Source organism: Leiobunum rupestre, chromosome 1, assembly GCF_980474605.1.
Source record: "Leiobunum rupestre chromosome 1, qqLeiRupe1.1.hap1, whole genome shotgun sequence".
NCBI classification, from domain to species: domain Eukaryota; kingdom Metazoa; phylum Arthropoda; class Arachnida; order Opiliones; family Sclerosomatidae; genus Leiobunum; species Leiobunum rupestre.
Genome location: NC_143384.1, coordinates 37,026,965 through 37,040,708, shown reverse-complemented (window position 1 = coordinate 37,040,708; position 13,744 = coordinate 37,026,965). Strand labels below are relative to the sequence as shown.

Sequence of the window (13,744 nt, the reverse complement as noted above, 5' to 3'; positions counted from 1 at the left end):
ATATGCAAATGAACTCTCCAATCTCAGTTTGCGATTCTGCATTATTACCTTGGTTATTACTATCATTGATTAAATAACCTTATAAGGTTATTTAATCCATGTTACTATACTAAAATTTGTCTACATCCCCATGGACTAATTAACAACAGGGACGGTCCGGCCCGGGAAAAAAGTAAAAAGAACAAGCATCGACGCACTCTAGCGGTACTCGCGGGCATAACAGGAAATGCTAGTATAGGCTGGTGATTCAAAATAACCGGGGGGGGGGGGGAGAATAGAGAAAGAAGCTTCCTTGAAATGCTTGGGCCTTGGAATTTAAAAGTTGAACCACGAGATTACCATGCGGTGCTAATATATTAAGTCTTTTAAATTAATCGTCGTAAAAATTTAGAATGTCGAGATTTTCCGATCGTACATATAGTAAAATATCACTGCTTACCGTTCTAAAAGCAATTCCCAAATTTGTTACGGTAATTATTATTATCATAATATAATATTATTATTCATAAATATAAATGATTGTACCAAGGCTTAATAGTTGTTTTCTTTTTTTGATGATGAATAATTTCCGAGATAATTTCGAATCTATCTTAGAATCGGAGGTGGAAAAAATATCATTTAACTATACCGATTATACTAAAATAATAACTATAATTATAGTTATTTAACGTGATAACATGGATGGTTATGAGAGACGTTTGGGGTTTCCTTTGTAAACAACAATCTGAAAATTCAAATCACAACCGCTAAAACCGTTAAAAATCTGTTTCCTGTTTATGAAGTTTGAATCACCAGGATAAAGAATATTTGCCTGGCAACGCTGCTGAACGCGTTAACACTTTTTTTTGGGGTCTTTATAGGGAAATGTTATAGATCTGGGCCGTCCCTGTTGTTAATTAGTCCATGACATCCCTATCTACTGGAATTTTAGTTAAGCCTTGGTTTAAATCTTCACTGGTTTGTATAGTACCAATTGAATACAAATCTTTTATAAATAAATTACACTGACTAAATTTACTTTTCGGCTTTAAAGCTAACTCTTCTGGTGTATATTTCTTACGAGCTTGAGCCACAGTGACTCTTGAACTTAACAGAGGCAAAATTTTTGAAAAAGGAATAAATTAACCAACGAGACAACGTCTTCGGGAGATTTACCAAGGAGAATATGCTTCTTGGTTTTACCGCTAGGTTAGCTAGCATCGCCCATCTGAACTATTTCCTCTGACCGTGACGTCATGAGACATAGGCCAAACGTAACAGAGTCGTTCCTGATTGGCTCAATCATTGTATAGGGGAAACAGCTCCTCATTTTTGAAGGAAACCACTGGGAAAGCTAACGAACCCTTTTCCTCCCAGACTTTCTGTTTTATATCCACTTTTGGTCATAAGTGTCATTCTTTAGTGTAATGTATTTTTTCTGGGATATAATAACTCTTTCATAAGGTTTTTGTTTATCTAAGTTTCTACAAACATAATAATAAATATTCACTTTAAATGTGAAATAACCTTTAAATACAAAGGTTAATACTAAGGACCTTTAGTCCACTGCTCCCAAAACTGCCATTGACATTGCCTGCTATTTTAAAAGTTGGGGTCAGGCCTAGGCTTAAATATTTTCAAACGAAATCTTATTTATCTTCCTCACAATGGCATTTAAATATTCCTTATATTAAGTAAATATGAAAACAAAACTAAGAGTTCAAAAAATCTAAACACTATTATCAGAAGAAAATAGGGGAAGTACGTATCTGTAGCTTTGAGCCGTAGAAGTCGTCGTGTGACCCACGAAAACGCCTTTTTACGCATAATAATCCAAACTGAAAAAGCAGTCCTACTTTTGTTTTGATTCAACACGGCTATAATCGACGAAAGCAAATACGCCTTAGCTCAAATAGCAGAGAATGAGAAGGGCAATATGTTACAATTGTTCAATTTAAGAAAAATGACTTTTTAAACGATGTATTCATCCGCGATTTCCCGCCAAACCGTTTTGGCGCGAAAATTCGTGAAAAGTGACGCCTTTCCAAAGCTGACTAGAAGCGTACTTCCCCCTATTTTCTTCTGCTATTATTAAATAAAAATCCAAAAACGTTGAAGTGGTTCATTTGAAAAATTCCAGCAAAAACCTATGGAAATTCTGCGAGCTTGGATTGGATGGATCCTGTAAAAATTGTCTGAGCTTCTACTATTTTTAACCGCCATGTTATGGCGCTAGCGGCTTGCCGTAGTCAATGAATGGCCGCTGATTGGCTGAAGCTTAAGCAAAGACTATATAATCATTAGTCGTTGCTACAAAATGTCTTGGCGTCAGGTTCTCCCGTAGACTGGAGCATTCTAGGTAGAAGTATAATAGCGTTTTCCATTTGATTGCTCAAGATTCGCTCTGAATCTGTCTCTGACGTCATAGATCATATTTGTTTCGTATTAAAAATATCATATTATTAATCCAAGATTTAACGATTTCATTATTTTCATAATTGGGTTTATAGCCGTACCTACAATACTAACGTAGATATTCGCGATAAACCATTACTGTGCACCGGTTTACCCCATAACCATTGCTCGTAAAACAACTATTTCTGGCAGTAACCCGTGAAAAGATGTTTTTGTTTGAGTAATTACTGCTAAAATATTTAATTACGCAATTTTTAACCATTCTTCATTTTTTATTTAAAAAAACTAGCTTTCTATGATTTGAAAGAAACGCGTTTTCTAGTGCGTTCTTAGCGATTGGAAATTATGGTAAAAAGAAAACTATTTCTAACACTAACCTGTGAAAAGATATGTTTTCTTTTCAGTATGTACTCTTACACGATTTGATTACGCAGTTTTGAGCCATTCTTCAACTTTAATTAAACATATGTTACTTTAAAGATTTAAAAAAAACCGCGTTAGCGTCGAGCTAAAGTCGGCCATTTAATTTTAGGCGAAATAGAGTGTTAGTTCACCAGTTTGGCACCGATGGCGTAACTTTCGTTGCCTGCCAAACGAAAATCTTGGGCCAAAGGCAGGGTTTTTTAAAAGTTATAATCGGACCCCACGACCAAATTTCAAAAATCGTTCTAGTTTGTTATCCGATTTCTATGATCCGTTGATCTGTCGAAATCGGCAGATCGGTTTTAGGCGATCTCGGAGCAACCGAGAGTGCGAAATGGAACACGCGAAACTTGATCGGAGCCGATCCGAGCACGCTAATGGAACATAAAATGTTGATCAGAGTGCTCGAGAGCAGTCAGATGGAAAACGCTATAAGATTTCTATGGTTTTTGCCCATGCACATCAACCGGCATCGCTGCGGGCCCTTTCAGTGTTCCTCTCTCACCTCATTTCTGTTGGCCTTCTCTAAGTCTTCATCTCTCATACTGGGAGTATTATGGGGGAGTTAAAAAGGGGGTAACCTGGTAAAATTTTCTCACCTAAGCAGAATATAGCACTTTAAATCCCCCAAACGTTTAACAGGATTCGCCCCCCAAACTCTCTCACCCAATTGTGGGAGTGTGGCATCAAAGTTCTACGAGCTATCCCTATTATGAATTCAGCTCCTTGCTTTCTTGCTCCATGCTCCAGCCTATGGCTTTAATCAATGTGCAGGGCATCTAAGGATTGCGTACAATCCGACGCCTTACTCGGTTTCTCCCAAAAAAAAACAAAACAAAACGCATGCCCGACCATGCCTGACATTTCTGTTTTTATTTTCTGTTACGGGATTCGGTGAAATTCAGTCTCAAATTTCTTAAACTTTTTCGATAGCTTTTTACTATATTAACTAAAATGAGTAATGTTTGGTTATCGAAAGCGTCTCCTAAGAAGCGGAAACTTCAACTAGACTCAATGCAGTGTCAAAATCACATGTCATCAGTTGAAGGCTCTGCATCTTTAACAAATCCTAATCAATCTGCTAGCTCAAGCTTCAAAGTCAGTGATCCTAACAAAGGTCTGTATCCACGAAAGAAGAAGAAAAAGTCCCATCACAAAGATGGCAACAACTCTTCAGATGAAGAAATTGACCGTTTTGCGCCAACCACTAGTTCACAACGAGCTAAATACCCATCAAATAATTCTGGCAATTTCAACCAATTTGCTAGTTTTCAACCAGCTAGTTTGCTATCTTATCCCCAATTAAGTAATAACAAAAATTTATCTCAAAATCCTTCAACATCTCAATCAAAGAGCTGGAATAGCCCCAGCAAACGTGGGAAAAATACTTCCCCACAAAAAAATAATTTATTCAATTATTATTCTAAAAACACTGATTATAAACCTAAATTGCCATCTGTTAATTTTAACCAACCAATCAAATCTGAAAATACATATAATATGAAAGTTGGTTTTTCAAATTCCCTAAATTTAGGCTATGGCAGTAGTCCAGAAGCATCACCTGAGAGAAAGCCTGCCTTGCCTAGCTTAGCTGTTGAAATTTCAAATTGTCAACATCTTGTGAATCAAACTATTGAAGTATCATCAGATGAAAATTCAAATGATATGGCTGGTTCTGGTTTTGGTATGTTAGGCATAACTGAAACAGCTAAGATAGAGAAGAAAAAAGAAAATTCAATAAAGTGTCTTATTGAACTAATGCCTGATCACATTATGGAAATGATATTTGGACATTTACCTTTACAAATGTTGCTTATAAATGTATCCTTGGTATCACCACGATGGAACGAAATTGTTAGTAATAACAAATTTTTACCATGGAAGAAAAAGTACCATCAATTAAAGCTATACCCAAAGGAATGTGGAAAACAAGTGTACACACAACTTCAGAAGTACATGCGGGACCGGAAAATAACGAATATGGACTCTCTTATATTTGGAATTGTTGAAGACATGAAAATATTTCAGAAAACAATCACGCAAGATATGATAACTTACATTAAAAGACATCCAAAATTTGCAGGGGCTAAACATGTGGTTGACACACATTTTCCCAAGATTAAAGAAGAGGAGTATAATCCCTACTGCTTTATTGCGGCGTTGGTTCTGATATCAGAAACTGTGGATGACATAGAGCAAATTTTGAAGGTCCTAATTCAGCCAAACTCGCAATGTCATGTCAACGATGTTATAGAATGTTTGTACTACCTAGCCACTGTTACGTACTTTGCCGTTATTCAGTTTAAAGTTGCCAAAGGGTTAGAAATAATATTTATAGCCCAAGAAATGAATTTTATATATCATTCTTTCTATTCCAGGCTTCACTACCGGATTTTCTATACGCTGTACCAATATGAAAATATATGGTTAGGGACTGCTAAAGATATCACGAGTGCTTTCAAACACAGCAAACTTGGACAGCAAAGTATTTTAAAATATGGGTATGCTTGTGAAACAAGACCTATCTACGCTAAAAATATTCGCTGGTTTAATCTCTATTTTACTACTTAAGGGATGGCAAGCTTCGTTTGACCAATCAGCAAATGAGAATAATTAATCACGAGCTACAGCCAAAACAGACAGTCAAAATTGTAGCTTTTGCTGGAACAGGTACTCCCCGCACCTTTTGTACAAATCTTTCAAAAATTAACTACTGTTTTTTTTTATTTTAATATTAAACTTCAAAAAGGAAAAACATCAACGTTAGTTGAATTTTGCAAATTACGACCTGCCCAACGTTATTTGAATATCATGTTCAATCGGTATTCATATCATATCTAATAAATTAGATTATTAATAATTATTGCAATTTTTCTAGTTCAGTCTGTGATCATGCCAAAACCATCTTCCCACCCAATGTAGAAAATCGTACCGCCCATTCTTTAGCGTATCAAGGCGTAAAAGTAAGAGAGACGTATAAATTTGCTATTGGTTCCTTGAAACCCAAAGATTTGGAGCATTTGGATCTGATTGGCCCAGTTAAGAATGAAAAAGGGCAAACTGAATCAACGATTGCTCGGGACAAGTATCTTCGTGGTGTTCTAACTACGTTTGAAAATTATGTAAACTCTGCTGATGAACATATCACCCTGAAACATGTTCCTGAAAATGTTACTTTTAAAGGAGGTGGAGAAACTAGATTTTCTGATCAAGATAGATTGGTAATATGTCATAAATTGAAAATTTTTGGGAATAATATATTTGTACTAGTTCTAGGAGTGTACAAGCCTCGTTTTTTTTGCACTGAGTTGAGTTTGAGTTTAAAAATTTTTTCTTACAGAGTTTGAGCTTTAGCTGGAAAAACCTTGCGAGTTTTAAAATTGCTCTTTTTCAAAGCTTCGAGTGCTTAACTAGTTTTGAAATTCTTAACGAGTGCTTAAAGTTCTTCACGAGTTTTTAAATATTAACGAGTCTTAAATTTCTTAACAAGTTTTAAGAGTAAGCTGCTCTATGAATGACTGTCTAAAAATTCTGTAGTTTGCTGAATCTAAAACCAAAACTTTCAGCTGTTTAAGAGCTACATGTGAAACAAACAATAATGTGATTTCATTTAAACTCGATAACATAAAACACTTAAATTACCTAACAAGTTTTTACCAATTTTTTTTTCCTTGGCAAACTTTGAACTCTGAAGCTTGATGCAATGCATATCAAGTTTCGAGCTGAGTACTCTAACTCAAACCAGATTTGAGTACTCTCAAAACGAGTGCTCGCACACCCCTGAAGAGTTCATTTCATATACAATTAAAATTGTTTCATAGAATATGTCTAATGATGCTGAAACTGTTTGGAAAAAGATGATAGATCCTAATGATTATACTGTCAAAATGCTCCACGATGGTTATCTGAAACTACATCAACTAAGAAAGCCGGTTTATACGGGTTATGACTGCATCTTGGTTGATGAAGCTCAGGACTGTAATCCCGGTTAGTATACAGTATTCATAGCTCTTTTGATACCAGGCCATGACTAGTCCCGCCTCTTTTTGAATAGTTGTGAATAATAACGCCGAACAATAAGAAATGGGTTGTAATAAACAAGTATTTCAATTTCCTTAGCAATGTTGAGTATAATCCTATCTCAAGACGCACCTAAAATATTTGTTGGTGATCCAAATCAGCAAATCTACGCTTTCCGAGGTGCGGTTAATGCATTAGACAGTATCAAACATACTCACATATACTATTTAACACAAGTAAATAAAAAAAATTCCCAATAAATTTCTCTATCAAATTATGTTGAACTTATTTTTATTTTTTAGTCTTTTCGCTTTGGCCCAGAAATTGCGTATGTTGCCAACACAATTCTATATGAGACAAAGAATATAAAGAGCCAAACGCTAGTTGGTGGAAAACAGTCAGGTATAGAATTGGAATAACAGCAGAAGTTAATACATTCGTAGCGAGAGAAGTGTTCATACACCGCAATTGTGTCAATAAAACCTCGTATATTATTCTGGTTGATAGTGAAATTTGCAAATATTATTACAAAATGTAATTATTCTCTCAAAAGAAATTTGAAAAGAGGGAACCATCGGTTGTTTTATGTTTGAAGCGAATAACCAGTTTAGGGAGATGGATACTTCTCTCAAAGTAATATATGCTTCTGATAACATTATACTCCTACTTTTCAAATAATCATTCTTAATAGCTGCTATAACTAAGCCCCGAATTGGCCAACTTGCAATTTTAAGCAGGGCTAACTCGAGTTTGTTCAAGGAAGCAGTTCGAATGATATGTCGCATGGAAACGAGACCTGATGAACCTAAAGATATACGTGGCTGCTTCAATGGGGTTCGTTCGTTGGTATTAAAAGAACTAAATGAAAACCTAAAATTATTAATTATGTATTACAGGGAACGGAAGGCATAAGACAACTTATTTGTATATATCACTTAAAGTTAGTGAGTAGTGGACAAAAAACTAGAGGTAATAAAAACTTTGGCGAAATAGCAACACACCAACATTTTATTTTATTTTTATTTTTTGATAATTTAGACGATACTGAACATTTTTGTCCAAAATATTTTGCGGGAATAAAATTCAGAGATATTAATTATGTATAATTAACGTTTTTTTAGCGTTACCTTTCGCCAAAATTTGGCCCACTCCATAGTTGTAGGTGAAGTAGGATACGCAATGGGCTTAAAAGAAATATGCTATTGTCCAATTTTTATCTGCGGAAATGATTCAAATAGCAAAATTAAATGTTAGTAAAACTTTTTACATGAGCATGCTCCTCTGCAAAATTTTGTTAAGCTGCTCGCGTGGCCTCTGAAAATTTTGGTAAAGCACCTATCTCAGAACACAAGACAAATGTAAAATAGTATTGAGGATATAATCATAAACTAAGTGTTGGTGCTGCACGTTCGCTGCGCTCTTGTGCTGAGGCCACACGCAGCGCCACACCAACCCCATTCTTGCTAATCACGATGTGCCGTCTAGCATCGCGACCTAGAGGACATATTACCATGAAAAAATAGAAAATACTTAATCCCCGACGAATATTGCACGAAACGGAAAATTTTGTGTACGCTACTAAGGAAATATAATGCTAGAAAACGTTCAGTATTGTCTAAAGTATAAAAAAATTAAAATTGGACATGCGTTGGTGTATTGATATTCACCCAAAACTTTTAGTGAAATAAAATTCATGTCATTTTAAACTAAATTAAATGTAGATGAAGCTCCAATCAAAGACCGATTCATTCAACGGTTTCATCACATAGACCATTTGAGAGCTTACGCTTTGAATACTGATGACAAGGAACTAAGAGGAAAATTATCCTTGGTTGAAGCATATGATCACTTAATACCGCAATATGTGCGTAAAATCTGTGATCAGTGTAAACATAATATAAAAACTGCGAGTAAGTATTGGCATTTAGACTTCAAAATTCAAATTATTGATTGGAACTTTTGATTAAGATGTCGTGTTTTCTACGGTTCACAAAGCTAAAGGCATGGAATTTGACACAGTTATGTTGACAAACGATTACACCGTATTTGGTTACCCATTTAAAGATTTGCCTAATTTTGATGCATCAAGTAAGATTGCAATGGGTTGATTGTTTAATTACTTGCTTAAAATTATACTTCTTGACAGATCAGGAATCTGAAAATGAATTAAACATTCTCTACGTAGCTGTTACACGAGCGAAGAAAGTTTTACTAATGAACGCAGCTGTTTATTTCGTTCTTTTAGGAGCCGCAGTAAGATAAACTTATAAAAAATAAAAGTCAACAAAACTTGACCGGCTGATGCCTGATTGAATCTGTGTGTATTTGGAAAACCATAGTACACTCCCAACGCAACATGTTTTTAATCAGTTCTGCCAGTCAAATTGTGTTGATAATTTATAATAAATCAAAACTAATAAAAACATAACCATTTCAACTTCAAAGGAACGTTTTGAATACCCTGTATTTCACACTGACAATAAAACCACTCAATGTTTGGAGTGTGAAGGGCACATCACCAACCTACAGAAGTTCGTACTCGTACGCCGTAGTTTACAATTGGTAAATTTTCAAAGATTTATGCGAAAGAATTCATTATTTGTAATTGGGAACTAAATATTTTCAGGGTAATGGAGAAACAGCTACCCACGGGGGCCCACTATGCCATATCTGTGCTAGTCAGGAAGACTATTTAGAAGAGGTGGTATATCACCCTGATGACTCAAACCCCATTGATCCTTTCATCCAGCCTATTAACGATGTAAATCGCACGTTTCTGTCACCTTTACTTTACTCTCAAGATTTGTAAGCATGTTAATATTTTTTTTAAAGTAAATCTAATACATATTTTAAAAGATCATAATGTACAAAATAAATATTTCTATATTTAAATGCGTATCATTGTACAATGCATTTCCTGATCCTAAAAAAAATTAGTCAAGTTACAATTTCACGTAAATTTTCTTGCAAGAATTTTAAGATTATTATATTACTACTATGGAGAGGGGAGACAGGCAAAACTAGGCCCTGTCATGCACTTTGACCAAATGTCCATTGTACAACCCCATAACCTACGACTTAAATAGTCCAATCTCTAACACAAAACGGAGGATCTGTTTGGCCGGTGTTTCAGAGAGATCAGAAGTCTCAAGTTGATGCATTATTTTTATTGAATGAATAAAGTGTCTTATTGAACTAATGCCTGATCACATTATGGAAATGATATTTGGACATTTACCTTTACAAATGTTGCTTATAAACGTATCCTTGGTATCACCACGATGGAACGAAATTGTTAGTAATAACAAATTTTTACCATGGAAGAAAAAGTACCATAAATTAAAGATATACCCAAAGGAATGTGGAAAACAAGTGTACACACAACTACAAAAGTACATGCGGGACCGGAAAATAACGAATATGGACTCTCTTATATTTGGAATTGTTGAAGACATGAAAATATTTCAGAAAACAATCACGCAAGATATGATAACTTACATTAAAAGACATCCAAAATTTGCAGGGGCTAAACATGTGGTTGACACACATTTTCCCAAGATTAAAGAAGAGGAGTATAATCCCTACTGCTTTATTGCGGCGTTGGTTCTGATATCAGAAACTGTGGATGACCCAAACTCGTAACTCGATTAAGAAAAATGCAATACTCGTTGATTATCGAGTATCGAAAATTTACATACTCAGGTACTCGAAAAAGCCGCCTTGCTTATTTCATCGGATTTCTATTTTTATCATCACGTTCGTTTACTCGACTATTCCACAAGTATTTTAATATTTTGTGTTTCCGCCGCAATAATTTCAACGGGACGCTCCCTGATATTACTATACAATAGTATACAGGGTGTTGACTGAAAAATGGACGAGGAAGACGAGTTTTGGGAGCTGAAATTTTCAAACTAAAGACCCTCAACCACGATGAGGTTGTCTAACAAATTTCAGTACTCTAACAAGAGTACTTTTAAAGTTATCAGTTGAACATCGTCTTTAACACGTTATCAACTTAACGACCTTCTTGATTTTGGCCTAACATTGCTCAACTTCCTATTTCGCAAATCAGATCGAGTCAAAGCTAGTTAGCCATAAAATGTGACGGGGAACACCTTTCTAATTGGAACCAACATCGTAGCTCTTACGGTTCTCAAGTTATTTTTCGAACGACCTTGAAGACATGGTTCAAGGTCATTGACATTTTCATAGTTGGTTGACCCCCTGAGCGCTCTATAACAACCTAAAATTTCAAAATCGTAGCTAAAACACATTTTCAGATATTCGCCCTGGTCCATTTTTAGTTAAAACCCTGTATAAGAATAAGTTCGTAAGTGAAAGAGAGGGAAAAGAGAAGGAAGTGAAACAATGATTGACCGGTAAAAACCGTTTATCCCCTCCTTTCCATGACCTTGAGAGAACAGTCGACAGTCGACATTCAACAATCGTTCCGTAGTGGGGCTCCGCGATTTTAAAATTCCTCGTTCGACTAGTGTTAAGTTTTAGTTTTGGTTTCGAGCGTCACTTTAACATTTGGGCTTTTCTCCCGCTTGAGTTCGGATGGCGGTTTGGGCACCGCATAGAGGAATAGCTATTCCTCCATGGGCACCGTAAGGCTTAGGTTACTTTGGTATCAATTTCGTAGTTTAAATGTTTAATACAGTTAAATAATCAATCCATGAATTATTAAGTTTTAAATCTATAATTCGTTAAGAATTCTCATATATCAAGTTTAATACAGTTATGAATAATCAAGTATACCGTTATAAATAATTAAAAGAAAATTACCCAAAAAAATTATCGAACGTTTTTCTTAACTATTGGACTTCCCGAATAAAGGTTTTTTTTTTGGCTTAAATGGTTAAATCAGCCTCGTAAAGGGAAAAATTGGCGCCCCCCTAAGCCAGTTCGGATTTTGATTTCGATTACCTCCACTAGAGGGTGCGCGTCGCGGTAAACGAATGTACGATGACCGCGTAGTATTCCTCCGCGAGTTCCTCAGTCTGTTTGAAAATTTTCGGTTTTAACAATGTCGAGCAATGAAACTAATGGTAATAATGAAATACGTGATAAACGAAAAGAAAATCAATTGAAAAGAGATCGGTCAAAAGTTTAACAAGAACAACTGTCCATATTAATTTTAATTAAATTCCAATAAAAGCAAACTAGGCAAAAGTGACAAAAACTCCGTCGGTTGCGACCGATATCGAAATCCAAATTTCCGCGAAATGACCCCGTGTTTTGTAAAGTTTCGTATTACCAAAATTTTGTCTCCTTCCGCATTAAAAAAATTGTGCTATTTAACCCCCCACTGTTATCCCCTTACGAGGCTGATGGAACTCGACAAAAATACTACCCGAGTCGATACCCGACTCAATTGACACTACTCGCACAGAGTAGAGGGCTTGCTCGTTGGCTGTCTGTACGATAATGGCGGCGCCCAATAAACGTTTCTAAAAAGAGTGTATAGATCAGCTTAGAAGAAATCTGAAACTGATTGAGAGCCGTGAGGGCCGCTTGAATATCAGAATAGATTTGGATAACCTTTCCATGAAGCTTCTTTTTAAGACAAAAGTCAACACAGAAGCAAATAGCGGCAAATTCCGACCGAAAAACACTAGCATAAACACCAAGGCTTTCATAGAAGCCGAGATTGCTAATTTGCTAGTAAGACAATACATTCCCGAACCTGCCCCAGAATGAGAAACCAGACAATTATTCCTCTGGCTCCTTTGGACAATATTATTAATTTATTGAAGTTTTCAACTTAGTAAGCAAAGTTGAATTGAAAAAATGATCAAGCAAAGTTCATCAGAATCACAACTGGTTTAATATATTATAAAATAATATAAGTTACATTAAGATACCAAGAGTTAACTGAACACAAGCACATCGTGAGTTAAAGAGTTACCGTGAGTTTATAGCTGAAAACTATTCGTGAGTTCTGAACCGTTCAACCAGTCCCCATGCGCACTATTCGGCAAAAAAAATTCTAGAACTACCAAATGCAAACTATTCGCAGACAAGAATCTCTTGTTGAACCGTTCGGAACCGTTCTAAATGGTACCTGCTCAAGAGCAAGTACTGGCCAGAACTCAAGGTTGAAATCTCTAAAATTCGTCTGCACATCGGGCTGCGTACGTCAAATCGTACGATCCTAATTTAAATCACAACTATTCGTACAAAAGTTCTGAACTATCCAGGGGCTCGATTCTATCTTTTTATCGTTATGACACATCTCGTTGAGCTAACGAGAGATCCGTATCACCGGGATAACGATTTTCGTTAGAATTATTTTAAAAAGCTATTCTATCTCCTTTATCGTTAGGCATTCGTTAGCAATGTCTCGGTAAGGAGTCTCTCGTTAGAGGAAAAGTCACTTCAAAAAAATATACGTCACTTCCACTTTAAGAACCAATAGGAAACGCCGTTACAATTTAAAAACGCGTGTACGCTTTGGCGCGCAGTTCGATTTTTCTCTTTACTTTGGTTAGTGCCCTTTTTATTTCGTTATGGCTACTATATTAAGTAACAAGAGTATTAACAACAAAAGAGGAGCAAAAGTTACAGAAAAACAACAAGAAATTATTCTTCAATTTATGGAAAGTCATCCAGAGTTTCTTTCTGGAAAGTTTTCCAATAAATTTACGAAAAACACTTCCGACCATTTGTGGGATAAATTGACCATGCAGCTTAACAATGATGGTTCGGGCCCAGCAAAGGACAGTTCAAAGTGGAGAAAGGTAATTAACTTAAAAACTATAGTTTAGTACCTTCATGTTTGTTCACGCTTCAATTTTCAATCAGCCACGAAAGCAAAGGCATAGAAGCTAAAGCGACACACTAATGGCACTGGTGGTGGTGATGCACCCAAACCGAAAGATCTCTTAACACCAATTGAAGA

At 35.8% G+C, this 13,744-nt stretch overlaps 2 protein-coding genes across 3 annotated transcripts; both read left to right on the top strand.

The window, feature by feature from the left end:
• The first annotated feature begins 3,663 nt into the window (after nucleotides 1-3,663).
• On the top strand, nucleotides 3,664-9,758 carry LOC149962266 (F-box DNA helicase 1-like). 2 transcript variants are annotated; one of them, XM_090179360.1, is made up of 15 exons: nucleotides 3,664-5,135; nucleotides 5,196-5,318; nucleotides 5,390-5,487; nucleotides 5,567-5,639; nucleotides 5,696-6,038; nucleotides 6,639-6,804; nucleotides 6,937-7,073; nucleotides 7,140-7,239; nucleotides 7,529-7,671; nucleotides 7,734-7,806; nucleotides 8,559-8,747; nucleotides 8,833-8,925; nucleotides 8,984-9,090; nucleotides 9,283-9,399; nucleotides 9,464-9,758. In XM_090179360.1, exons 1-15 carry the CDS (start codon nucleotides 3,772-3,774, stop codon nucleotides 9,644-9,646), a joined length of 3,309 nt encoding a protein of 1,102 aa, XP_090035486.1. In that variant the 5' UTR covers nucleotides 3,664-3,771; the 3' UTR covers nucleotides 9,647-9,758. The 2 variants fall into 2 exon arrangements, with proteins under 2 accessions (XP_090035486.1, XP_090035482.1); XM_090179356.1 differs by having other exon boundaries at nucleotides 8,806-8,925; nucleotides 9,464-9,757.
• Nucleotides 9,759-10,035: 277 nt separating this feature from the next.
• LOC149962265 (F-box DNA helicase 1-like) lies at nucleotides 10,036-10,479 on the top strand. The gene has a single exon (XM_090164440.1). It carries the CDS (start codon nucleotides 10,036-10,038, stop codon nucleotides 10,477-10,479), a length of 444 nt encoding a protein of 147 aa, XP_090020566.1.
• Nucleotides 10,480-13,744: the final 3,265 nt, after the last annotated feature.

Bases quoted from the DNA above. Each gene is read 5' to 3' on its own strand.
- LOC149962266 (XM_090179356.1), top strand. From the start codon at position 3,772: ATGAGTAATGTTTGGTTATCGAAAGCGTCTCCTAAGAAGCGGAAACTT. The intron at 8,748-8,805 runs GTAAGTATTGGC...CTTTTGATTAAG, and splicing joins ACATAATATAAAAACTGCGA to ATGTCGTGTTTTCTACGGTT. The intron at 8,926-8,983 runs GTAAGATTGCAA...ACTTCTTGACAG, and splicing joins GCCTAATTTTGATGCATCAA to ATCAGGAATCTGAAAATGAA.
- LOC149962265 (XM_090164440.1), top strand. From the start codon at position 10,036: ATGCCTGATCACATTATGGAAATGATATTTGGACATTTACCTTTACAA.